General features: G+C 48.6%; 10 protein-coding genes across 10 annotated transcripts; 5 read left to right on the forward strand and 5 right to left on the reverse strand.

Annotated features, from left to right (window-relative positions):
• Positions 1-1,054: 1,054 nt before the first annotated feature.
• FTJAE_11575 (Complex 1 LYR) lies at positions 1,055-1,401 on the forward strand (the record flags this gene model as incomplete). Its single annotated transcript, XM_037344531.1, has 3 exons — positions 1,055-1,135; positions 1,186-1,217; positions 1,278-1,401. 3 exons carry the CDS (start codon positions 1,055-1,057, stop codon positions 1,399-1,401), a joined length of 237 nt encoding a protein of 78 aa, XP_037201378.1.
• Positions 1,402-1,714: 313 nt separating this feature from the next.
• FTJAE_11576 (uncharacterized protein) lies at positions 1,715-4,081 on the forward strand (the record flags this gene model as incomplete). The annotated part of the gene is made up of 2 exons (XM_037344532.1): positions 1,715-2,804; positions 3,030-4,081. 2 exons carry the CDS (start codon positions 1,715-1,717, stop codon positions 4,079-4,081), a joined length of 2,142 nt encoding a protein of 713 aa, XP_037201379.1.
• Positions 4,082-5,110: 1,029 nt separating this feature from the next.
• On the reverse strand, positions 5,111-5,401 carry FTJAE_11577 (ribosomal S28B; the record flags this gene model as incomplete). Its single annotated transcript, XM_037344533.1, has 1 exon — positions 5,111-5,401. The coding sequence occupies one exon, from the start codon at positions 5,399-5,401 to the stop codon at positions 5,111-5,113; it is 291 nt and encodes a 96-aa protein (XP_037201380.1).
• Positions 5,402-6,209: 808 nt separating this feature from the next.
• On the reverse strand, positions 6,210-6,604 carry FTJAE_11578 (40s ribosomal s28; the record flags this gene model as incomplete). The annotated part of the gene is made up of 3 exons (XM_037344534.1): positions 6,210-6,271; positions 6,365-6,448; positions 6,544-6,604. 3 exons carry the CDS (start codon positions 6,602-6,604, stop codon positions 6,210-6,212), a joined length of 207 nt encoding a protein of 68 aa, XP_037201381.1.
• Positions 6,605-7,026: 422 nt separating this feature from the next.
• On the reverse strand, positions 7,027-8,413 carry FTJAE_11579 (dynactin subunit 2; the record flags this gene model as incomplete). Its single annotated transcript, XM_037344535.1, has 3 exons — positions 7,027-8,202; positions 8,259-8,318; positions 8,375-8,413. The coding sequence occupies 3 exons, from the start codon at positions 8,411-8,413 to the stop codon at positions 7,027-7,029; spliced, it is 1,275 nt and encodes a 424-aa protein (XP_037201382.1).
• Positions 8,414-9,088: 675 nt separating this feature from the next.
• FTJAE_11580 (RTC4-like domain protein) lies at positions 9,089-10,804 on the forward strand (the record flags this gene model as incomplete). The annotated part of the gene is made up of 2 exons (XM_037344537.1): positions 9,089-9,635; positions 9,684-10,804. The coding sequence occupies 2 exons, from the start codon at positions 9,089-9,091 to the stop codon at positions 10,802-10,804; spliced, it is 1,668 nt and encodes a 555-aa protein (XP_037201383.1).
• A 293-nt stretch (positions 10,805-11,097) lies between these two features.
• Positions 11,098-14,262, reverse strand: FTJAE_11581 (Ca2+ transporting ATPase sarcoplasmic endoplasmic reticulum; the record flags this gene model as incomplete). The annotated part of the gene is made up of 4 exons (XM_037344538.1): positions 11,098-11,188; positions 11,238-13,864; positions 13,929-14,086; positions 14,145-14,262. The coding sequence occupies 4 exons, from the start codon at positions 14,260-14,262 to the stop codon at positions 11,098-11,100; spliced, it is 2,994 nt and encodes a 997-aa protein (XP_037201384.1).
• A 2,470-nt stretch (positions 14,263-16,732) lies between these two features.
• Positions 16,733-19,877, forward strand: FTJAE_11582 (uncharacterized protein; the record flags this gene model as incomplete). The annotated part of the gene is made up of 6 exons (XM_037344539.1): positions 16,733-17,518; positions 17,565-17,891; positions 17,947-18,141; positions 18,542-18,695; positions 18,744-18,965; positions 19,021-19,877. 6 exons carry the CDS (start codon positions 16,733-16,735, stop codon positions 19,875-19,877), a joined length of 2,541 nt encoding a protein of 846 aa, XP_037201385.1.
• A 1,194-nt stretch (positions 19,878-21,071) lies between these two features.
• Positions 21,072-21,690, forward strand: FTJAE_11583 (shwachman-bodian-diamond syndrome; the record flags this gene model as incomplete). The annotated part of the gene is made up of 3 exons (XM_037344540.1): positions 21,072-21,232; positions 21,451-21,574; positions 21,634-21,690. 3 exons carry the CDS (start codon positions 21,072-21,074, stop codon positions 21,688-21,690), a joined length of 342 nt encoding a protein of 113 aa, XP_037201386.1.
• Positions 21,691-23,211: 1,521 nt separating this feature from the next.
• Positions 23,212-23,821, reverse strand: FTJAE_11584 (PRO41; the record flags this gene model as incomplete). The annotated part of the gene is made up of 4 exons (XM_037344541.1): positions 23,212-23,228; positions 23,285-23,336; positions 23,394-23,710; positions 23,764-23,821. 4 exons carry the CDS (start codon positions 23,819-23,821, stop codon positions 23,212-23,214), a joined length of 444 nt encoding a protein of 147 aa, XP_037201387.1.
• Positions 23,822-24,776: the final 955 nt, after the last annotated feature.

Genomic DNA, 24,776 nt, shown 5'->3' on the forward strand with positions numbered 1-24,776 from the left:
ATACACAAGTTTGATGCGTAGAGAGGTGTCCTAGATCTGCAGGTCAACCTACCCGATCCTGGTGGCCCCGTGTAAGCTAATCAACGTCCATATGCTGGCTGAACTCTGTCCATGAAGCATGGGAGCGTCCGTAGGCAAGGGGGTTCCAGTGCCTAATGGTTCTCTTCAGGGTCATGACATGACCGATTTGTCACATCACTAGCTCAACCAGGCACTTTCTAGGTCCAGAGTCAGCCCTGGGGGCAGTCTTAGAGAGAGGCTATCATGCCATGCCATGGAATGCCTTGGGGATGGAGCAACATCCTGATAGAAGAATGGCATGCGGCCAATCAGATGCCCCATCTCGTGGCACGCTCGCATTTGCCTGGCCATGTCTGGATTTCTACCGCAGAAGCGGGCGAAGTGGCACACGCTGTTTAGAAGACCATTAGGAACGAGGCCGAGTTTCAGCTCATAATACTAGCGTGCCTTAGAACGGTGCGCGTGGTCTGAAGTGGGAGAACTGTAGCCTGAAAGGGGTGAGGCGATACTAATATTAGCAGTTTGGTGTAGCTGTAATGAGTCTCAGCACAAGGCAGATCGGGCGTTAACAGTGGAAGATCCATATACTAATAAGTTAAGTTAGCGGGTTGGGTACGGAGTACAGTGTAGGTAATGGGACCCCTGCCCGGTCGGTTGTTGGTGGCTATTCTGCCTGTAATTCCGTTCCTCAGTCAGGCACATCATGATTTTGCCGGGTTAGAAGTATAAATGAAGTCGTTAGTATTGATGGTCTTGTTTCGATAGTTGGCACATGTGAACTACCTTCTATCAATTGAGATGTTAGAGATGGACATCGATCTATTTGTCCTTGAGGTCTCACAAGACAATCAACCAGAACCCCAGAGTTACCTTAGGTAGTGGGTAGGTACCGAAGGTAGATCGAGTCTCCACAATGATACTTCAATATTTCCCCAGCCAAAGATATCTCGACTTTAACTACCTAGGTAGTGATTACATCAACACTTGAATTACTCGATCGTGATTAACCTCGACCGAAGCCAATCAATGAAAAATGGCACGCCTCTCAGGACTCCAAAAAGAGGTCCTCGCACTCTACAGAAACTGTCTAAGAGAGAGTCGAAAGAAGCCACAAGTATGAACCGATTATTCATTCGTGATCTCTATGACTAACATGGGACCCAGGCCACTCGCTCACATTTTGAGAGCTTTGCCAGGTGAGCTACTCCCGAACTTGCGAGCTTCTAGTTATCAACACTCTAATATTTCTCTAATAGACATGAGTTCTCTAGGAACTTGGCTATCGATAAGCGCGACTTTGCCGCCATTGAATTCCTCTTACGGAAAGGACGACGCCAACTTGAGGTCTACGGCTCACCAGGCATCAAAGACATCAAATAGGCGGCGTCCGGCGGCTCCTGCCTCTCACTTCAAATTTCAGTTGGATGTATTTGACTGAAACAATGCGGCAAGAGATGTAAAAATTATTACCCTGTAGAGTACCTACTTGAGATACCTACCTACCTTCCAATACTTGGCCGAGCAGGTTCTCGGAATCCTCACAAATCCAACATTACCTACCTCGGCCAGAATTCTCTCACCCATCATCAGCACAAACTCATTGTATTATCACTCTACCGTACCGACATATACAAGCCATCGTTTTTCTCATGCAGTCAGTTCTTTTAAACCCTTGTAGCTCGTGTATTGCAGAATGGTCATGTCAGAATCTAACCCCGGCTTCCGCGACTCAAATTTGCCCACCACACGGGAACCTCATTCTGTCAGCGATAGCTCAAGGGCTCGTGGTCGTACCATTTTTAGACCACGACGATCTGTACGTGTAAGGTACCAGAGCACAAACCAGCAACATCATGGCCATAGATCGAGTTCATCACCACCCGATGCAACTTCATATATAACAAGCCCAACCAAACAGCCTAGTCACGTTCAAGAAGCGAACGACGGCGCCGTGGAAATGGACTACAATGGTGAAGCAGACTGGATGGATGAATTTGAGCCTGGTTCCGCCGCCTCTGGACCAGGAAAGCAACACAAGAGTTTGCCTACTCGCGACAGACGGCCAAGACGTGATGTATCTTCGAGATCCCAGCATCTCTCCAAAGACGACTCGGTACCTTCAAAGGAAGCTCATAGAAATGTCAGTCCCTTGCATATGTCCGAGCTCGGTGGCTCAACACCCCCGAGAAAAGTGTCTCGTTCGACTCTCAAAGGCCACCTATCCGAGATGGAGGCAGACGCATGTCCTGCACCGTTGCACAGTCATGCTGCGGATGTCTTCAGCAACAGTTCTGTTGCACAAGGTCACCAGAATATAAACGACGAACTCGTGGAGGCCATTTCGAGAAATATAGCCCAGCAACTACAGATGCTATCAATCAACAACACAAGCGTTCATGGACAAAGTGGCACCCAACGGCCAAGTTCCCGGACCTCGGATAGCCTCGAAAACGAGTCGAGAACCCCAAGCCGGATGGAAGCTCTGAATAGATTCACTCAAGAGCTGCAGAGATATGCTGAGCAGGCAGGTGCAAAAGGCAGGCTGCCGATACCTACTCCGACCCCACCGCGTTCCTGCACAAGCCTTCATACGATAGCAGCTCTTCTACCCTTTCGTTCTGAGTTTAAGGCTGCCGGTCTTGCGATTACTTCAAAAGATCAAAAGAAACGTTCCTCCCACCGGTCTCCTGTTGGTAAACATAGAGCGATAATGAACCAAGCACCACCGTCTCGTGTCGAACAACAGCATATCCTCCAAATGGATGGCCACGCAGGGTGTCCCAGTTCGAGCACAGAAATCCCTTTCCCGGTTTCAAAAGACATGGACGAGTTCAGATATGCAATGGTGGACCAGCCAAGGCTCCATAAGTATCGAAGAAAGAAGGTAAAAGCTGAGCAGAAAGTGCCACGGACTTGCTGCAGTTCTTGTCAACTGGGAGATCTGTGTCAATGTAGTAGTGATTAGAATTGTCTGCAGCTTGCACAGAAAACAAAACCTTTATATTCAGAATCCCTCAACGAGAAGGCTCTAACAGGACCTACGGCCAAGCTTCCCAGACCACGAATGCATACATATCCCGAATGGCCCGCTGTCACATCTTTGGAGAGAAGGGCGAATCAGCGGAAGAACCTCGACGAACGGAAGACGAAATCGACTTCTCCAGCAGTACGAAGCGCACCAAAGGCGAAGCAAGCAAACCGGGCTTTTTTCACTGGGCGAGGGACACCTATGATCGGCTCGAGCGTGTCCTTGGAATCAGCAGTTCAGGATAATGCTGGCCCATCTTCAAATAAACACCACCCTTGTGCAAAGAATGGCATTTATCCAAACAGAAATTGTAGCCAAGGAAACGAAGAGGAGAGCCCATGCATCAGACCAGTGCAGACCTCGAGAGATATCAAGCAGTCCGCAATGGTGCAACCTCACCCCAGAAGCCGCCATAGCTTAAATGCTGATATTGTTGTCCCACAGCAATTACATGCCACAAGAAAGTCCAGCAAACCTTTGCCAGAACTCCCCCACTCAGATCTGTCATCAACAGCTACAGAACAAAGCTGCAGATTGTCTGTGGGAGATGTCTCACCATCTACTTCGAAGAAGGACTTCCTTGATAAAGAGAAAGCAAATGTAACATCGGACAGGAGAATCGAGTATGGAAGCCCTTCCATACCACCAAATCATGTTACTGTCTGTTCACGAGGCTTTTCTGGTCGAAAGATTGGACGACCAAACGTACCAAAGCGAACATCATCCATTCGAAGTCTTCGAGCAGCCAATCAAGATTATGACCAGGATGGAGTCCTAGATCGCGATGTGCTAAGGGGTCTTCATATTGCATCGTCGGCAGCTTGCAATGAGCAGATTGATTCATTCATCCATGAGAAGACTGGCCTACACATCCGACAATTTCTGGCTGATCTCATGCCGCTTGAGAGTCTGGGCAACGAACCAGTGCGGGAATCGAAGGAAGAAAGGTCGAAGAGAAGGCGGGCAGACATCAGGGAGGTGAAGCGACGAGTGAGGAAATCTCGACAGATGAGAGAACGCGCCATGGTCTGATGCTTGGTGAATGAGGTGTAGCAACTCGTTCTCCCACTTCCAGCCATTAATGTGTCTCTGAATGCAACGGACACATCGTTACGCTTGGGTTAGAGGAGACTACAAACGCTCGCCAAGGTTTGTATGATTGCGGCGTGCTCGTTCAGTCATGTGTCAAGCAATACCGAGCTGTGCTAAGAGTAGATAGTCCTAAGGCATCGATTTCAAACATGGTGTGTGTTTGGCTACAGGGGTTGACGTATGTATGATGCTTCCCCGCACAATCTCAATTCTTAGCCGCTTTTGAGTTTATGATAAGCACATCAACTCAAGTTGGTGTCGCCATTATAGTCAATTTGATACATCATTAGAATTTCGCCTTTAATCAAAGACTATGGAGTTTTTGCGGTTGTCTCAATCTGACATTCAGGCTGCGCGAGCCAACTTCACCTTTCATGGGAATCATGATGACGAACACTTCCTAAGATGTTGGAAGCATCAGACATGCAAAGGTTGTCTTGCAGCTTCACAGTGTGGCTGGTGTCCTTTTGTAGGCTTTCATATACAAACCATATCGCTTCAGCTTGTACATACTTATCGAACTCGCAGACATGGTCGTGTGTGCCGAATACCAGCAACATCCCGCTGCTGGCACCAGCTTACGACGAGAATGTCTGTCCACACTGGGCTGAACGCTGGGAGTTACGGACAAGGCCGCTCGGGTGCCAGGTTTCGTCAATCACCAGTCTCACTGCCATTATCACCATTATATCGACACTGGTCTTTGTTTTGCTCATGGTCGGTCTTGTGATGGCTATCCGATGGTTCTGGCAGTACCACAAGAAGCATCCTGGTTGGTGGCGGCTACGGAATCAACGCTGGGCAAGGACGTGGTTACGAGCTGGAGAACTTGAGCCACTACTACCAGGAAGCTGGCCGGATAATGGAGGTCCCTAGGATAAAATCTCGAGGGTCGACCCACGACTACGAGGTTTAGAAGAGTCACGGTACAGACACCGAGCGATTTTTGCAACTGACACTCGATATCCTTCAACCGGAGCTGACTGGAGGGATAATAGCCACTTCGTCTGCTTCCTGGATAACTGTGTCTGAAGCACCCTCCTCACTAGGCGAATCTACATAATCGAGGTTGACAGTGACTAGACAGGAATCGAGGATCTTGGCTTTTATGCCAGGATACTTGGACTCGAGCTCGGTGAAGAGCTTGTTGAGTGGCATCGTGGCCGGCAAAGGTTCATAGTCCTTACCAGTGAAAGAGCTAGCACTGGCAAAGTAAAGGACATTGAAATGTCCGGCTGGAGGCCTGGGGATTGAAGACATTGTGGAAGGGGGGCGCCTATAGAATTCTTTGTCGATTGTTAGCCCGTGGCCAGAAACAGAGTTCAAAAACAAGTGGTGAATGAGGGTTTGGGTCAGAGATCTTGGTGATAAAAAGGTACATCAATGTATGTTTCAGGTAATACATGCTAAAAAACATCATTCCAAATAGAATTGCATTAGAACAAATGTGTTGACTTACCAAGAGAGTTGGGAGAGCGTTTGAGTTGTGGGAAGAAAATTATTGGAGGTGGAAGAAGAAAACTTCTTAAGATTTGCTCTGGTCACCCCGCCTAATTTGATATCAGAAAAGTTGCACGTGACTAGAATTCACGATGTGAAGCGAGGTTAGTTATGGAGACGCTGATTGTCAGAGACAGAAAAAGAGGTATAATATCTCCAGTTGCCAGGTCAACGCTGAAGTTCCGAGGTCGTTGAGATTGTTTCACAGCACTTGTTGATTAGAGAACTCCTGGTATGATATTTTCTTGCCTGGATTGAGCTGAGCTGAGCTTCGAAAGGATCGGAGCTGCTGACACAGTGGGAGAATACCGCGGAGAAAACAAGAAATGAATTTCACTTTTCTTCGGATTCCAATAATGCAGAAGAACAACTGTTCTGGAATTTTTTCGTTATGCCAGACCAGATCCGTCCGTGTGACTCCTCTAACAAATGAAACTGGAGTGTCATGTGCAGCTCCAGGTCAATGTCCCAGTCCCAATACAAGGCGCGCACGCCATAGCATTAGCATGCATAGACCATCCGTCGTTGTCCGTCTTTCGAGAACCCCATGCTCCCCCAGGATGCGCGTTTATCGTAGTCGTCGGGCCTCACGCTCGGACTCGAGAAGGCAGAGGATGTCGTCCTCACGGACTATGGTGGTTGTACGTTAGCATTTGTAATCCTGCATTCCTACTCTGAACCCTCGTTTGTGCGCTGACGAAGGCTTCGAGAATCAAATCGTACCTGGGCCCTTGACGTTTCGGATGATCGATCGGGTCTGGTCGTCCATGAACTCGACGCGGACCTGGGTGACACCACCACGAGAACCTATCCATCTAGTCAGAAAATTCCTTCTTCGTTCCCTCGATTCGATCCTTGTGATATCTTGCTTCATCGATATCAAGTTTCGGGGAGAGACGCACCGGTTCGGCCGAGAACTCGGGTGACCTTGACGAGCTTGACGGGCTGCTTGGAGGCGTCCATTGTTGCGACCTGAAGAACTGGTGAGCTGGATGAGAATGGGAAGCGCGATGGGTCGAGGAGAAGCCGTACTGTTGGGAATTTGGGTGGAATGGGCGGTGGTCGCGAACGTGAGCTGGAGGAAGATAGAACTTTTTTTGGGTTCACCAAATCAATTAATTTGGTGTGTCAAACTACAAAGCCCTTAACCCCACGATCGGATTAAAGTTGAGCCGACCTGTATTCAGCCACGTGGCGCAGCTGGAGGCGCCACTGTAATGAGCGAGATGGTCACGACACCCAATGAACCAACGACATGAATGATGAGATTTATCTGAAGTGAAAAAGATTAGACATTTTGGTTATTTGGTTATCAACAACTCGACTGATTCGTTTCGTCAATTACTTGGCTTAGTTTCTGGGGTATCAGATCAACGCATCGTTATTCATAATTCTTCCATCCTCTCCTCTAGATCCTTGACCCATTCCTCCATAACTTGCTTATTCTTCTCAATGGACATACTGCCGTCCTTTACGGCCGCCTCAATCTTGATAAGACCTTCGTTCCACTGCTTCAGTTCCGTGGCCATCTCTGCTTGCTGTTTCTCTAAGCGGGCCAATGTCTCACTCGCAGTGGCAGCATCCGAATGAATTGCTCTCAGTGAACGAAGGCGATCCAGTAGAGGTGGCAGGATAGGAGTCAAGTTTTCAATCGTAGGGAGGATGCCATACAGGGCATTGATTTTGGCTTCCTGCTCAGTCTCTTCACTCTGAGCCGAGGAGCCATTTCGACCAAGCTCTTCTCTCAATGATCTGGCCTTCTCCCGAGAGTCATTCAGCTTGTCCTGCTCTTGGGCCAGTGTTCGTACACGCCGACTGATGGCATCCAGATTGGCTGTCGAAGCTTCGGCGAGCGTAGAAATCTGCTTGTTCATAGAGTCCAAAGTAGGCAGAATTGCACGAGGAAGACCACTAGCGTCAGACTCTGGCATCAATGAAGCATTGATTCCAAGTCCCCGCTCCAGCATCAATAAACGACGGTCGAAATCAGTTGCCTTGGCTAACGCATGGCTTTGTTCATACGTCGGTTCGTACATTAAAGTATAAGTTGCATCCTCTGCTGAGGGTGCCTCGGTCTTCTCTTCAGAATTTGAAGTTGCGTTCGTCCCTGGAATCCGAATCGAAGTTGGCCGACCGGTGGGTTGCGATATCTCGTCCAAGACTTGGCTGAGGGAAGCCAGTCTGTCGTCACCGGTGGTGGCGTCAATGTTTTCCTTTGTTTGTGACTCTGCCTTTCGCTTCGCATATTCGTTCTTTGCTTCTTCCACTTCGCGCTTCAGGCGGGCAATTCGGCGCTCTAGACTCTCGTCGTCGTCGTCATCAGAGAGATCGCCAAGCTCCTGGGTGCCGTCCTGCAGTATTCTTTGTCTTCGACTGGACACCTTGTACGCCTTGCGCTTTCCGTCGACTCGGTCCGAGAAGTCGACTCCGTTCGCGTCAACGTTGGTGGGAAGAAAGCGAGAACGCGCTTCATTTATTCGCAGCCGGGATCGGGAAATACCAGGGGTCTCATCCTCGATATCATAGAACTCGTCGTCCGAATGGGTTCGAGCAGTGGTTGTCTAGAGACACGTTAATGACTGTCAACCGACCGTATATGTAACCCGAAGAAGCTTACAGGGACCGTAGAGTTGTCATCTGTGAGTTCCGGGGTCTCGTAAATGTCTGGAGCGGAATCCTAAGTTGGGTCGTTAGTACTTTTGAGCTCTCTTTGTGCCGGAGGTAACAACGCACCAGATCTGGAAGAGCAGCGTACTTCCGATTAAGAGCCATTTCCACTACTAAGGGAGATTTGAGGAGGAGTCAACCGATACGTCAACCAGAGCCTCTGGTTACAGAGCTTTATTCTGACATAAACTCGTTGTGATATTGTAAGGTGAAGGTGTATCACTTTGTACTTGGCTTCTGACAACAATGGAAATGGCAGTGTCCAGTTATATCCCTTTTCGGCTTCCGAAGTGGTTGAAGCATTGACCATTAGCGTGACAATAGGTAGGTACCTAGCGCTAATTTAATGCTTCACTGTACACCTACCTACCTATCCCCTGACGACGTTAGACCCTGCCTGTAGCTAGGGATTCAGAGGTGGGTTGCAGGGCGCAGGCGCGTTTAATCAGACGCGCGCTGACTCGCCGAGGGCGAGTGGGGAATTCCAGCAACGTCTCAGTGAAACTTACCTGGCCAGTGAAGGAAGGAACAAACACAGTTGATAAGTTGTCGTTTCAAGGAGGAAGCTGCCGTCGGGTATCAAATCTTTGCTCATACACTCACATTCTTTTGATTTCTTTCTTTGCTTTGCTTTGAACCCTCTCATGGCGATGCTCTAGCCTTTGAGGTACCTTCGTTTCAGATGCGTCTAAACGTCAAATCTCTCACCACCGCACTTAAAGTCCATTTCCAGACCCTCACATTTTTATCTCGGCTTCGCAAAGGGAGCATCGATCTGCAATGGCTGGCAGAGTGACGGGCTTAAGCAGACACCAACGGCCACCGCCGCTTCTTTCCCAGATTCGTGGCTGTGAAAAGCGAAAGCTTGAACAGCAACCTGACGATGTCAACGCTCTGCCCATGTCTTCCGAAGATGAGGCTGAAGACGATATACCCTTACCCGCAGACTTGAGGCTGGGACCAAGTGGCTCTCAGGCCCAGACGCCAATCGAGCAGTCTGATGATTCCGAACCAGAAACTTCAGCTCGTGGAGATATCAAGCGCACAGCCTTCCGCGACCCGAGTAGCAGTAAAAGTCGTAGGAATATCACTCTAAAGGTGAACCAAACGGAAGAAAAGATATCCAAAGCAGGAAGCCATGCGGAAACATCTTCCTCGAGCGTGAAACGAAGGAAAGTTGAAGGCAAATCCGGGAATGGCTCTGCGAATCACGTCAACGACCCTTGGGGATTTACCAATGCAGGCAACAGCAAAGTAAAATATGGGAGCTCACAACCTCGAGGATCGCAAGCTTCTCATAGTTCGCAAAGTTCTAAAGTGAAGAAAGGTTCGTCAAACTGGCGACCGTGTCACTTTCTTATTAATCCGTATATAGGGAAGACAAAAGTGACAAAGGGCAAGCCTATACATGAGAAGACTGAAGAAGACGACTTATTGCATGGCTCCCAGACGGAAGAAAAGCCGACCTTCAAACCCGTTTCACAAGAATCTTTCAGTAGTCCCACAAAGTCGGGGGTTTCTCTAAGACCTGCACCCCGGGACGACTTGGGGACCCCAAAAAAGAAAGGGGACACAGAAACGAAACCCACAAGCCGCGGTCTATCTACTACTCCAACAAAAAGCCAGGTAGCTCTCACCACCACCAAACTTTCACAAGACAGCCCGAGCGGGTCGTGCTCGTCGTCTCAGAATCGAATAGGTGTCTGGAAACCAGTGGTCATCCCAAAGAAACAAAAGGATCAACCCAAGATGCCCGAGTACAAACCACCCACATTCGTTGCGCCAGCCGAGATTGATGGGATGCAGACCAGCAATAGCGATATAGGTAGTACATCGTCGCCAGTCTTATCAGATCTAGATGAACTCAGCGACACGGAAACGATCAATGAGGAGCCCCTTGCAGACAAGAACAGTTTGGAAGATAGAATGACGAAATGCCCGTGGTGCGGGGACCTCGTGTCGGAACAGGCCCTCAAGGATTATTCCAAGGGGAGGAGACTGAACGTACAGATGCAAACAAGGTTCTGTGCTAAACACAAGAAAGAAACTGCCTTGGACACATGGCGTGAAAGAGGCTATCCTCATGTCGACTGGAGCCGTCTTGAAAGCCGACTGGATGATCATCGGGCATACTTGACCAAGATCGTCAATGGTAAACAGTCATTTTTCCGTGATATTCTGGCAGAGAAAATCGAAACAGGCCAGGCCAGGTCACTCAAGAAGGAGGGTAACCTCAACCCAGGTTACTATGGCCCAAGAGGCTGCAAGCTCATGTGCGATTACCTCGTGGAGGAGTTTGGTGAATCGCTGAAAGAGAATGCTACAAAGGATCGTGTCATCGCCGGTCGAGGTTCTGCAGCCTTTATCCAGTCGGTGTTGGTAGCTGAACTCGCTGTACAATTGATCATGGAGGATATGGATGTATCTGCCTCAGAGGCCAGAGAGATTATGGAGGAGAGCAAGGCTCTTGGTGAGCTGATCCACGAAGAAACATGACATCTGAATTACAAAATACAGCCGGCAAATAGATATTTATATACATGTATAATACGTCAAGAATAAAAGCCGCTCATGCCCCTTGTCTGATGTGTGCCTACTGAGATACTTCTTTCTTGGTATACTGAATGGCATGGGAAACAGAAATTTGGATTTCGTTATATCGGAGGCCAATGTGGCCGTCTAGGTCTAATCGCAGCTCTCTGAACTGGTCAGAATATGATACATGTAGATTCTAGTCAACGCTGACATTTCGCCAGGTTTTCATCACCGATCCCTCTATCCACACAGTTCTATTGTTCCTTCTTTGTCTTAAGGGAAATGTCAGTTGTTGTCTGCATGAATAACTGTCGCTCAACAGCCTTGAGTATCTCGTCGAGAAGTCTGTATCAAGTTAGTTGGCTATAAGCAAATAGCAGCACGTTGGACTTACACAACAGGGGCGCTGATGGCAACAACTGCCTTCCATTCCAAAGCGTTCAGGGGCACAATGGAGAACAGGCCTTGGAGGAAGGGAATATAGACGAGGGCAAAATGCAAGGCCATGGACAGAGCGATGGCATAAACGAGCATCATGTTCTTCCAAAGGGGCAGAGTGAGGAGAGACTCGCTAGATGACAGCGCGTTGATGGCGTTAAACATTTCAATCACAACCAGGATAGACAAGGAGACCGTTGAAGCTGCCTTGGCCATGTCGTTGGAGAACATGGAGCAGCCAATTTCGGGGAAGTCAGCTGAGCAGTGGTGGAAGCGTGTGAGTTGGCGGAAAGTGATCTGGGGACCCTCCGGGTTATACATGAACCACCAAGCATAGCCAGCAACCGTAGCGAGACCAACATAGGTACCAATGACGAGATAGCGGAAGAAGAGCCATCCGCCAATCAGAGCTTCATCTCTCTTGCGAGGACGACGCTTCATGATGTCGTGGTCAGGGGGGTTGAAAGACAGAGCGGTGGCAGGCAGACCATCGGTGACGAGGTTGACCCAAAGAAGTTGAACTGGAACGAGAGCCTCGGGCATACCAAGAGCAGCCGTCAGGAAAATCGAGACGACCTCACCAATGTTGGACGAGATCAGATACCGGATGAATTGCTGAGTGTTGTTGTAAATGGAACGACCCTCCTCGATGGCTACCTCAATAGTGGCAAAGTTGCTGTCCGCAAGAACCATGTCGGCAGCCAGCTTGGAGACATCAGTTCCTGAGCCCATCGCAACACCGATATCGGCCTTCTTCAGAGCAGGGGCATCGTTGACACCATCGCCAGTCATAGCAACAACTTCGCCAAGAGATTGAAGCAGATCGACCAGTCGAGATTTGTGGCTGGGTTCAACGCGGGAGAACAGAGAGGCACGCTTAGCAGCTTCGAGTTGCTCGCTAGGGGACAACTGGTCAAACTCGCGGCCGGTGTAGCTCTTTCCAGTAAGATCCTCATGCTGACCGAAAACACCGATCTGGCGGCAAATGCTTTCAGCGGTGTTGCGGTTGTCTCCAGTGATGACGATGACACGAATACCAGCATCCTTGCACTTCTGCACAGCGCCAGGAACCTCCTCTCTGGGAGGATCAAGCATGCAGACGAGGCCAAGGAAAGTCATGTTCTGTTCAAGCTGGGCATATTGTTCGGTAGAAGAAGCAGTGTGCAGAAGCGGGTTCTCGGCCACCTTGTCGATGCTGGCGAGAGCGATGACTCGAAGACCGTTGTTACCATATCGTACAATCTCGCTCATCAGGCGGTCTGCAATCTTCTTGGTGAGTGCAACCTTCTTGCCATTGGAGCCAACGAGAGTTTGTGTGCAGCGATCGATCACGGATTCGGGAGCGCCCTTGACCAGGAGTTTCTTATCATTACCCTTACCAACCAAGACAGACATGCTCTTGCGATCACGGGAGAACTCGTACGTAGCCAGGCGAGGCAGTTCCTTCTGGTAGGCTGCGCTGGCATAATGAACACAATCTTCAGGGCGGGTATCGGTAGGGGCACAAGGTCCAATCTTCTCAACCAAAACTCGAAGGGCACCCTCAGTTGGTTCACCAATGCTGGAGAAGGTGGCAGATCGAGAATCATAGGCAAGCTGGGCGTCATTGCAAATGGCAGCTACCTGTGTCATTTGGCGGATGGTAGCAGAAGAGTTGGGGAGGTCCTGAACGACAACACCGTTTGACTTGATGGCTCCGCGGGGTGCGAAGGTAGTGCCCTCAACGTCGAGCTCATCGAGACCACTGCCGTCTTCGTTGAGATGCAGAACCTTGCTAACGCTCATCTGGTTGGTGGTAAGAGTACCGGTCTTGTCAGAGCAGATGACGCTGCAGCTTCCAAGGGTCTCAACAGAAGGGAGGCTTCGGACGACAGCGTTCTTAGCAGCCATCTTTCTCGTCCCAAGAGCCAAGCAGGTAGTGATAACAACGGCCAGACCCTCAGGAATCGCAGCAACACCAAGGGAGACGGCAATCTTGAGGTAGTAAATGGCGCCCTTGGTCCAGTTGCCGTGGCTAGGATCATTGAAGTTGGGAATGTTGATGAGCCAAACCAGGATGCAAATGACAGTGATAACCTTGGCTAGACTGTCGCCGAAGTCGTTGAGCTTCTGCTTCAGGGGCGTGGGTTCCGAGATCTGGGCAGTAATGCTTTCGTGGATATCTCCGATAGCGGTGTTGGGGCCTGTGAGAACAACAATTGCCCGAGCGCGACCTGTTACAACAGTTGTTCCAGAGAACAACATGTTGGTCTGGTCCTGTAGAACGGCTTTCTCATCTTCGATAACGGTAGAGGCGCGTTTGCCGACGCTCTCGCTCTCTCCAGTGAGAACTGCCTGGTCGACAGAGAAACTGTTGCTTTCGATGGAGATGACTCGACAATCGGCAGGAATACGATCACCAATGGAGACTGTGACAATGTCGCCGGGGACTAGCTCTTCGGCCTTGACTCGTGAAACATGACCACCATTTCGCACCACATTTGCTTCGTTTGCTGAGTATTCCTGTAAGGCGGCGATGGCCTTCTCGGCGCTGCTTTCCTGGGAGACTCCGACGACACCGTTGAGAATGAGAATGGTGAGAATCTACAGAAGGCAGGTCAATGGTCTGCTCAACAGGAACAGAATCGAAGAGCGAGTTTGCACTTACGACAACTGGGTCAACGAAAGCACTCCAGCCCTCTTCATCGTCGAAAAGTGCCAGAACGAAAGAGACAGCGGCGGAACCAAGAAGGATGAGAACTAGCTGGTCCTTGAATTGCTCTAGGATAAGCTCCCACAGAGGAGTAGGAGGCTCCTCAGGAATAGCTACCAAAAGTTAGACAGCTCAAAAACGTGGTGGGGTTACGGAGAGTATCTGACGTACAGTTGCGCCCATATTTGTTGCGTAGCTCGGTGACCTGAGAGTCGCTCAAGCCTGTAGCCTCGTTGACGTTGAAGTTGGCGAGGACATCGCCAACTGGTTTCGCGAACGCGCTCTCCATGGTGAAGGCGAAGCGCAACGCGAGCGCTCGGAACGAAGCTGAATCAAGTTTGTATACCGAGAAGTTGACAGCGAGACGATTTGCGAAAAAGAGAGAGACAAAGGGTCTCGTTAACCTTGAAGCAAGGAATGGAGGGTAATGCAGACGTCAGAAAGAAAATGACAACACGTGTACTAGAAAAAGAAAGTGTAGGAGAGAAAGATAAAAGACACGGAGGCAATAAACTATAGTAATCGCCGGTTTCCAATCCTGTCATGGAACAGTTTACAGTAAGGGTAGATTTGTCAAGACTAGAGAGGCAAGGCGATGAAAGGGCCCACGCACGTGGCAACCTCCAACCTTGCAGTATAGATTTTATTCTGACTAATGGTAGTCTGCTGCTGTGAAACCTGCTTCACCGGACTAAGAGATACTAAAACTAGGTAGACAGAGTCTGAGTCGCGAGACTGTCAACTTTTCCGCTTCTGTCTTGCGTTGGAAGTTCTCAAGTCGAGGCGCTTCTCCATGATCAAAAAGCTCAACGTGTTCGTTTCCGTCTCGGACAGTCGGCATGTCTCTCCTGGCTTCTAGCGTCACAGTAGCGCATCCCCACAATCTGGGAGGACCACTGTAAAACCTCCTGAAAACCAGGCACCAGTCCCCTGAAACCCGATTCAAGACTGTTCTCCCGCCGAGAAACCCCAGCTCGATTTTACCTTGGTTGGGTCTAGCTCTGCGAGCACCGCCACGATGCCGAGCCAGTTAGCTTACACCTTGCATCACGACAAGATACAAGTTGAGTCTTTGCTTGCCGAGCATATATGCCAAGTTGTCGATTGCCGAATAAGCCGCTCTCACCAATTGAAGTTGAAGGTGAGTATGGGTAAGTCAGAGGGTCGGTGGAGACTGACTACATATCTATCCACGAAGATATGCGATACTCGTAAGCTTCTCAGGTCAAAGCCATTCCACCCCGGCCCGGTATCGCCGACTGACTCGGGATGGGGCTTGGCTGAGAAAAATTGGTGGTCATGACAGCCTCTACTGTACGTGGGGGAACAAGATATCATGCTCAAGTCTATGGAGTAGACAACTTCGGCCAAGCGTGATACTCTCAGGATACTTTCTTTTCACAAGAAACATGCCTAAATAAGAATTGCTTAGATACCTCAACCCCAACAGCATTTATGTCGTGACCAGTTTACTCTCCAGATTTAAATGATTGATATAAAACACCACTGTCATCTAATATGCTTGATCTTGCATATGATATTTTATCTCCGCCAAGTATCGCCCTTAATCATGATGTCAGATACGATGCATGATGGCACGCCTCTCCACATCACACTAAAGGAAATCATTCACTTCGGCTGTTACGTGGATACTGCAATGCGTTATTAGGTTGTGATACATGCCACGAGCAAATGGCAAGTTCATAACTAATAAACACAATAACACACATCATCTGTTGTTTAGGAACATCAATGACCAATTGCAAGTAATCCTAAAACTACCATAACTCTTTTACTGACTGTCCATGTCTCCAGCAAGCCACGAACAAGATGATCACACGGCTCAGATTCTTTCAGTCTCCCCAACCTCTTATATATGAGCAAGCCGCTGATCTCTGAGACTCTCGCCGCCACATCAAAAGAACCCTGAGATTCTTGCACTGCTGCCTCGGCCTTGACCGTCAATATTGCGAGTTTGCAGCCAGCCTACAACTCATAATATCTGGTCGGCTTCAAACAACGTGGGAACCTTTTGGCCTATCATTTAGCCAAAGCATATTATGATCTTGAGGCTTGCGTCGACTGACCTTTTGGTCTCGTTGCATCACAACTCCTAGACTCGGGCATCAATATTCCCGTCTTTGGTGCTTCCAGCTTCGCCCTGTACCAATGGCCATGCAGACGCCTCTTTGTATCACCACTTCTCAGTCGTGATACTCTGGCTCATCGTCACGGGCTGTACGATTCCACAGCCTAGGATCATGGGTGTTGAATCTCGGTTGAGCCAATGTGGCCAGACAAGACCGCCTGACTGGATGGCTAAGATCTTCTTCTTTTTTTCTCGGTTTCGGACACAATTCTCGGTGAATTCTACCTGCAGGATTGCTCATCACTCTTGCATGACTTCTCCTAATACGCCATCCAGGAAGGAATGTCCCGAAATACTGTATCTCTCGGACCGCGCCTTCCTGCCTGTACCTTGGATAGTAGGTAAATAATGTAGGTACTCAGGTAAGGTAGGCACGCCCGTGGATTGTGACCTCTTAGAAGTTTCCCAGCCTTTCCGTCTGTGACTTCTGGTACTGTGAACTCTACTTTGATGTTTGGTCTAATCCTTTCATGACATCTTCCTCATCATTCATCATCACAGCCATGTTTGGACAACTCGTCTGAAGCCGCTTTTTTTGGTGTAGTTGGGCTTTCTTGGAACCAGCACTTTGTTAATTTCTTGGACTTTACCTCGTCGCTCTCTTTTCATCATGGCTCTCGTGAACCCTTCAGCCTTGCCAGATGTTTCTCGTAGCATCCCTGGTTCAAGGCATTTCAGTTGGACAGCCGGCTTTCCGTACATATCACGATTTGATTCCCACGACAGCCTCCGCAAATTATATGACATTCATTTGCCGTCAAGATTGGATGAACTTCGCCTTGATGATATCAATACATTCACAACTTTGAATTGCACCGCCCAGCAAGCGAGTTGCGAAAGAGCAGCCAACGCACGCGCGAGACCTTCTTGTCCGCAGATACAAGTCGAAACTATTCAAGAGGTCCCATGCAGCGAAACTTTCGCTGAGAATGTCAAGCTTCGGGGGCCCTTCTCTAGATGGATGAAGTCATTACATCGCCGAGTGAGTCAAAGAGACCACGAAAATGTTTGGTCCCCAGATACTGGATGGGAAAATCTCGAGTGCAGTGGAGCTTATCAGCGATCAATTCGCCGCAGACTCAGTCGTCGGCTCTCGTCTTCTGGGTCTTCGCTAGGTTTCATCGAAGCAGTCCAAAGTGCGAGTATCAGCATCGCTAGTGCCAGTGCCATCTCGCGCTCACACCGGCATCATCGCCTTTCAAATTGCCGGTCACGGACTGAGCGAAGCAGTCGAGCTTCTCTGTCTGCCCCAAGGTTTTCCGAAGACAGTATTCCGTTCGAAAAGGTCAGCATTGATGTTGCTGCCGTCCAGCGTTCTCTTCGGCGCCGGCAGATCATCGAGGAGCTCATCAATACGGAGGAGAGTTATATTGGTGATATTCGTTTCCTTATTCATGTGAGCTCAGCCCAGGACTACTCTTAGGCCAACTGACAGCAAATAGACCTACATCAACCTGCTCGCTGCTCTCCCAACTTTACCAGAGAGGTTGCGCTCGTCCATCAACCATAATCTCGATCAAATCCTTCAGCTCCATGAAGAAATACTTGGCGAACTACATAGGGTAGTTCCGGATTCTGAATACAACCAAGCTGATCATCTTATCGTATCCTCCTCGAAATCAAACAATCCCAAAACTGGACATCGCCGATGGTCAAGCCTAGATATGGTCTCAGGGGATCAAGGCAGCCTCCAGTTACTAGAAAAGGAGCCTGGTGTGCTGTCTGAGCCTCAGGTAGCAGCAGAAGCGGCCAAGATTTTCAGCAGGAGGGTGAGTCGCCGTATTGCAGTTCAACGCCTGAGAGTTGCTGACAGGTTGCACCCAGATGCATCGGTTCTTCATGTATCAGGAATACGGTGCGAAGTATGAGATGATGATCAAAGACGCCACTTCAGCTCTAGAAAATCTCCCCGAATGGGAGTTACATCAGAAGGGGCTTGAGGCTTTCGCGTTCACCATGGAGCCATCACCCTCGTCCGATAGAAGAAAGGCTCTAACAATAGGCGATCTTCTTGTTAAGGTATGCTCATCTGATCATATCTGTTTCACTGCCTGACATGTCAGCCTTAGCCTATCCAAAGAATCTGCAAATACCCCCTTTTGTTTGCAGAGCTACTGAGGTGCACCCCAGTCATCGACTGTCCAAACTCTCACATGGAAGTTGAAACTACACTAATGAGGCTCCGGGAGGCCACAGCTGAGATCAACCGCTCAACTGAGGATCATTTGATGAAAGGCATTCTTGAAAAGACCTGGCTATTGCAGGATCGTATCGTGTTTCCAAACAGGGTATTCTTCACAGATATTCCCTTGGTGAATCTTTGCTAACTATCTATGAGAGACTAGATGCGCATTCGAAAAATCAGGTTCGTTCGTTTGGTCACATTCAGTTGTGTGGAGTTTTGCATGTATGCTGGCAGTCGCCGGCCGGCATTGACGGTCAGTATATGATCTGCTTGCTTTACAAAGACGTCCTCTGTCTGGCCTCTGGGGGAAAGTTTGATCCTATCTATACGATTCTGGCCTGTATCGATGTACATTGTTCAGCTGTTGAAGATGCTGACAATGGGCGCGGTAAGGCATGTCATACATAACCGAGACTTGAACTGACGTATCTTGTAGGCTTGCAATGCCACCTAGCTCCCTTCTCATGGAAGCTTGTTTTTGAGAGCGATCATCAACTCTACGAGGTGGTAATGACGGCCTGTACGTCAAGGGAGGAGAACGAATGGCGAACCCGGTTGCAGCAACCACTGTGCCTAGAGCCAGTTGGTAGATCTCCTGGTCTTCAAATATTTCTCTCTCTTGACATTCAAAGTCTAGGCACTGTGTTTGGACGACCTGGTATGCTTACGCTTTCCAAATAATGAAAAGGCTAGATCATACTAAACATCGGTAGGCAGTATCGCGAGGAGTCTGTCAACGCATCAGGCCTCTGTGGGAAGCTCCGAGTCATCCCTGTGCCATGTCATTCTCAAGAATACAAGTACCATGAAATCTAGTAGTGGTATCAGCTCTGGAGCTAGACTCCATCGTTCACAGTCTTTGTTGTCAACAAAAGTCAGAACGCCAGTCCTGGTACCATCTCGAAGTGAAAGAGCGCGGCTGGAGGTGCTTCTCTCAGACGTCTGGAGTCAAGATGTTCTTCCCCTTCCTAGCATGACGAACATTGCGCGGAATGAGCAGATAATCAGGCGGTCAGCATCAACCGTGATGAGAAAGTTGAGTGTATCCAGCATGACGAAGAGGTCAGGAAGCTTGTCACGCAGAATGATCGAGGACCCATCAAGTGAAGACCAGACCCTCCAGACAAGTTTTTCGAGCGATAGTGGCTTTGACATCTTTGACAAGACTGGTCGTGAGGAGAGCTCACACTCCTACACAAGTAAAGGCTCAGCGCTCCCAGAGACTCGAGAGCTAAGTGAGGAGGATGATCGTGTATCGAACATGTCTCCGAGGCTGGAGCTCACTCAGATATCCGAACTCGAACCTCTCAATCTGATTGAGATTATTTCAGACCAGCAGTTGCAAAGTGAGGCAGAAAACACATCAGCTCTACAAGACTGTATGACAAACAGGCTCCAGATCAATTCTCCACAAAGTGGTTCCAGAACAGCAACGCACTCTGTGGCGAAGGAGAATCTGTCTCGCTTGGCAGATGCCACCGCCGTGCAGAGCACAGATGTTCCATGGGGGAAGGAGAAAGGCTCGAGAAACGAAAAGAAATGCACAGGCATTCGCAGATTCTTTCGGTAAGAAACTGTTATGAGGGCACTAGTCGGCTATGGCGCTTTATGCATCTCTAGTAAAGATGTGCTGTATTATCGGTTCAAAGATGATGGGAAACTACATACCAGGGAGGTAGGTAGGTAGGCATTGGATTTCATTGTTAGCATCACTAAAGTACCTGATATGGTAGTCTAAGGTACCGATGTCCTACAAACATTAGTCGATCCTTTGGTTACTTTGATAAGCTTATGTAGTCTAACTCGGCGGTTTCTAAATAGCGCTTTAAGGCTGGGGAATTCTCGCCTAATATTAATTGTTTGGTTTCAAACCATCAGTTTTCTCAAGTTTGGGGATATCACAATCATGCCTTATGGAATGGACAATCGGCACATATCACGAAGTTGATTCCTCGGCATCACGCATCATGCATCAAGCAAATGCCCCCATTGAGAAAGAAGCCAAGACAGCATTCACAGGATAAAAAGCAGTATGGTTTGCCAAGGCAATGAGAAAGAAGATGATTTGTTACTGACATGGAAGACGGGAGAACAACATGGGATCCGCTGCAACTTGGCCAATCCCTTACAAGAAAATCGGTATAGGCTGGCGTGAGGAGCACGCGATTGATCAACATGGCAGCCCATAAGGCACACAAGCTTGGATACCTTATTCAGGGTACCTTAGCCTAGGTACCTTACCTATTCTTTTGCTTCCTCGTGCTCAGAATACGGTGACGTACGCGGTGGATTCAAGCATGCAGGAACGTGTACAGTAGAAGCAAGACGAGCAACTTCGAGCCTGGCAAGCAAATGGGGATTTGCTGCTTCATTGGCTGTGTTGATGCTCAGAGCAAGCTATAGTGGGGCCTGTTCCGCCTGAGGGCCTTGAGAGCCCCGCGATGCAGTACGTACCAGCCCACTTGCCCGCCTTGGGAGAGCACAGCTATGACGTATGACGTAGGTAGCTTCCGGCCAGCAAGCTTAGTAGGTACCTACCTAGGAAAGCACATTCGTCACTGCTCCTCACATTGAGCTTCCTTTTAAGACTCTGGATGCACCACACTTCCTCGACTCCTTTTCTTTTCCTCTCCTCATCTTCATCTTCATCCTTCGATAAACAGTTATCAACAATTCCACTCAGCGACTTCTCACTCTAATCGCTTGACGACTCTTCACTACCAATACAACCACTACCACTTCCCTTACTCAATAAACAATCACAATGGCTCGCGGCGAGACTCAGCAGACCAAGGTCCATTACAAGGGCAGCGACGACTTCATCATCTTCATTGATGATGTTGAGACCTACCAGAAGTGGAAAAGCGACAAGAGCATTCCTCTTGCTCACTTCATTTCTTCCTTCAAGATCTTCCTGACACACAAGTAAGTCAAGCCACCCCCGCTTTGTATCTCCTCCTTCCCCTTCAATCTCGTGGCTAGCTTAGAAACGGAAGCCCTGCGTCATGTATTATACTACGGATAGTCTGTGCCGCATTGACGGTGCCAGATATCTGGCATTTGATCATGGCTTCAGCCTCCCTCTGCCTGCCACCACCAAAACAATCCCCAATTCCATAACACACAAGCTAACATTCTATTAGCCAAGGAGCTCAGGGAAGTCTCGATGCTGCTTCAAAGGCCGCTCTTGAGAACGAGTTTGGTACTTCTGTCGACGATGATGTCATCAAGCAGATTCTTGAGAAGGGCGACACTCAGACCGTAGAGGTAAGATCCTTTTCTGTGAAACATTCTTACTCACCTGCCTGACTAACATGATCGCACAGTTCCCCGAGCGTCAAGGTCCCAAGAACGACAGCAAGGGCCCTATGATCTCCCACTAGAAGAAACAACATTCTACACGATGTACCAGACAGCAGGCGTTAGGGGGCTCCGCCATATTTTTGGGCATGCAATTGCTAGGAAAGGGCCCATGTTGCAGTGAACGGTAATACCGGTGAACAACTAAGACTCATCTGAGATAGTTGATGAAGTTGTTGCCAGGTAGTTGGTTGGCCTGGGCCACGATCATGTTGACAGCTGATTGAGTCAGTTAGTGTCTGATGCCCTGAGAGATGGGCATTTCTATGATAGTGTTTCATGAAATACAACCAGCCTTGGGAATTGCAATGCATTTATTTTGCCATCTAATCCGCACACACATATTGCCCTAAGTTTGGTGGCATTGAAATCTATGTCGACTTGTGTAGCGCTTTGTGATGATACTAAGAAAACAGGGGAAATGATTGATCTCGCGCTCTTTACTTCATTGACAACTCGCGGGGTAACGAGGCTGCTAAATGATAGATCTAAAGATCTGATAAATTATACTAAATTCATATAAGTCTCTTCACCACGTCGGGTGATGATCATAAGCTTTCTTGCCTCCTCTTGACTACGTCGATGCTTGAATAGTCAGGTCTATTTAGTAATAACACGAAATATTAAGTTGCCCGCGCTACTTATATCACCGAATAAACCCATTTTCATTAGCTTGATTTTGAACATACCAGGCTATCTTATCGTTTCCCATTTCCACAACTTGCTTTGAATTTAAAGACCTCCGTTTGGTGCTCTCTGTTATTGATGCGGCAATGAAAATATTGCCTTCATGTATATATGTATGTATTCATTCATTCTGTAATCTTGGATCATACTCCTTGTCCATGTGCTATTGGTATGGCTCTCACATGTGGACCCAAGGTATATATGTAGCGGAGTTATGATCCAAAAGAACGCTATTAGACAAGGAGTGTTTCGAAATATCGGCCAATACCACCACTTGGCAAAATCCACAAACAGATCCGGTTTCGACATATTTAGAGGACTCTTGGTTGTTTCTACTATGTTTTGAATCACCAAGCTGAATTGCCCTTCTGGCTTGGCTCAATACATATGTACGGAGGTATCCAAGGAAGCAACAACAGAAACACACATGGAACATTTGAAGACGTTTTGGTAGTATTAGATCTATATTTCGGGTGCTTTGGCTCCAGGGATTGTAGCGGACTCTGGTCGGAAGTCCTCAGGCCCGTCAAGGCTACACAACTGGACCAGTTATTTGTCTCCTGATTGTCAGACGTTCCTCTGGAAACGGCCGTGAACAGTACGACCCTCTCCAATGGTACCCTCGTCTAACAACACCTCCACGCTGATCATGCAAATGGAAAATGCAAATACAAACGCAAACGTAAACGCAATGCTAGAAGGGAAATCTCCTTGGTGCAGAATGAGCCATACACACGCAGTACTGATGGTCTGATGGTCGTATATCATGAAAAATCGCCAAACGCCGCAAAGGGGTATATGTGTAACAGTGTCTCTTTGTAAAATTTGAGGTTTATAGATGGCGTTCAATCAAGAAGTCATGCTATAACCCGTTCTGTATTTTGTAGTATTATACATCCATCATGGCAAGCTGCGACTATGCACGCGTACCGCCGCCGCTGCGCCCGCGATTAGGAAGAGTCCAAGGTTTTGCGCAGATCATCTAGAAATCAATGTTAGTCACGGGTAGATTTCTCAAAGGCTTGTAGTTGCCACTAACCTCGCCTTCGCTGTAACCCCAGAAGTAGACGATCATGCCGATGAGGTAGTAGATAGCGGCGTTTGTGCCTTGGTAGATAAGAGCAGCACTGAGTGCTGTGAGAGGAAGGATGGCAAGTCGGAATTCTAGCGAGCGGTGGAGAGCCGAGCCGGCGACGAAGTTAAGGGGCCATTCGAGAGCCAGCATGGCAATCCCCAAGAGTAGATTTATTATCTGCAAAGCCGGTACGGGTCTCACTGCACCATCGAGGGTGCGCGTAAGGAAGTCCCAGAAGATCTTGGGCCAAAAGAAGCACTCTATGGCAGCCACAATCTGATCTGCAAGATGGTGTAAGTAAAGAAACGATCGGTTCGGACCATGGCCAACTTACAAGCTGCGGCGCTCAAGATGATGAGACGGGCCCAGTGATTCTTGATGAGTTTTCCCATGATGAATGGATATTGATTGTCAAGCCCAGATTAAGTTACCCTTCACTTGTTCCCAAAACGTTTCTTTTTCCTTGCGGATAATAACCAGTCTCGTTTTCCCTCGTTGAACTTGTCGTCTATTCGTATAGTACCCAGACACTGCTGCCAATAGTCCTTTTTTCGGTGTGATATTACAGACCGGCCAGCGGCGATATGGTATAAAAGAGCGGACGAGAAGAAGAAAAAACGAAAGTATTAAAACGAACAGTAACTCTGTCAGGCCAGCAGACAGAAAGAAGCGAATGGTGAGAGAAGAAGAACAACAGCGGGCGTGGCGGATGATATCAAGGAAGAGATGAGACCCTTGAAGGATAAGCCAATGTGTTAAGGTCGTCGATCCCGACGGTTGAGGCTGAGCCGAGAGCGAGGTGGATAAGGATAGAGCGGATGCCGAGCTCGAGGTTTGAGACGTTGGCGTCGGGCGAAAGGTTTAGAGGACGATTATGAAGCCGATGATGTCGCGGAAGTTGGTTGGCAGATCCACGCACTCGACTGTATGGTCTATAATCGTGGCAAGCACACGCGCGACATTGTATAGAATTGTCGGTATGATTATCTTTGGGAGAGACGGTGGCGGTATTGTAAGGCTGATTCTGTCTCATCCAAGAGCGGCTTCTTCCTTTCCCGAAGTTATTGTAGTCGCAAGATTGTATGACCAGACGAGGTGATACTCAGGAGTCTTCTGAGACGTTACAAGAGACACAGATTTCAAGATGGACCGGGGATTTGGGGGGGGGGGAAGGCTGCAAGTTGCAGTGGAGGGCAGCCTGAGACTTTTAAGAAAAGGCCAAGAAAAGAACCACGACAGCCAAAATGCGCCTCTTTCTTGGTATGAAAATATAGGCCAATGCAATGCATTCATGTACAAATGAACCAGGGGCTACATGGACCGTCGGGCCACGAGCCACGCCATTTC

Source organism: Fusarium tjaetaba (genome assembly GCF_013396195.1).
Source record: "Fusarium tjaetaba strain NRRL 66243 chromosome Unknown NRRL66243_c0000286, whole genome shotgun sequence".
In the NCBI taxonomy this organism is placed as follows: Eukaryota; Fungi; Ascomycota; class Sordariomycetes; order Hypocreales; family Nectriaceae; genus Fusarium; species Fusarium tjaetaba.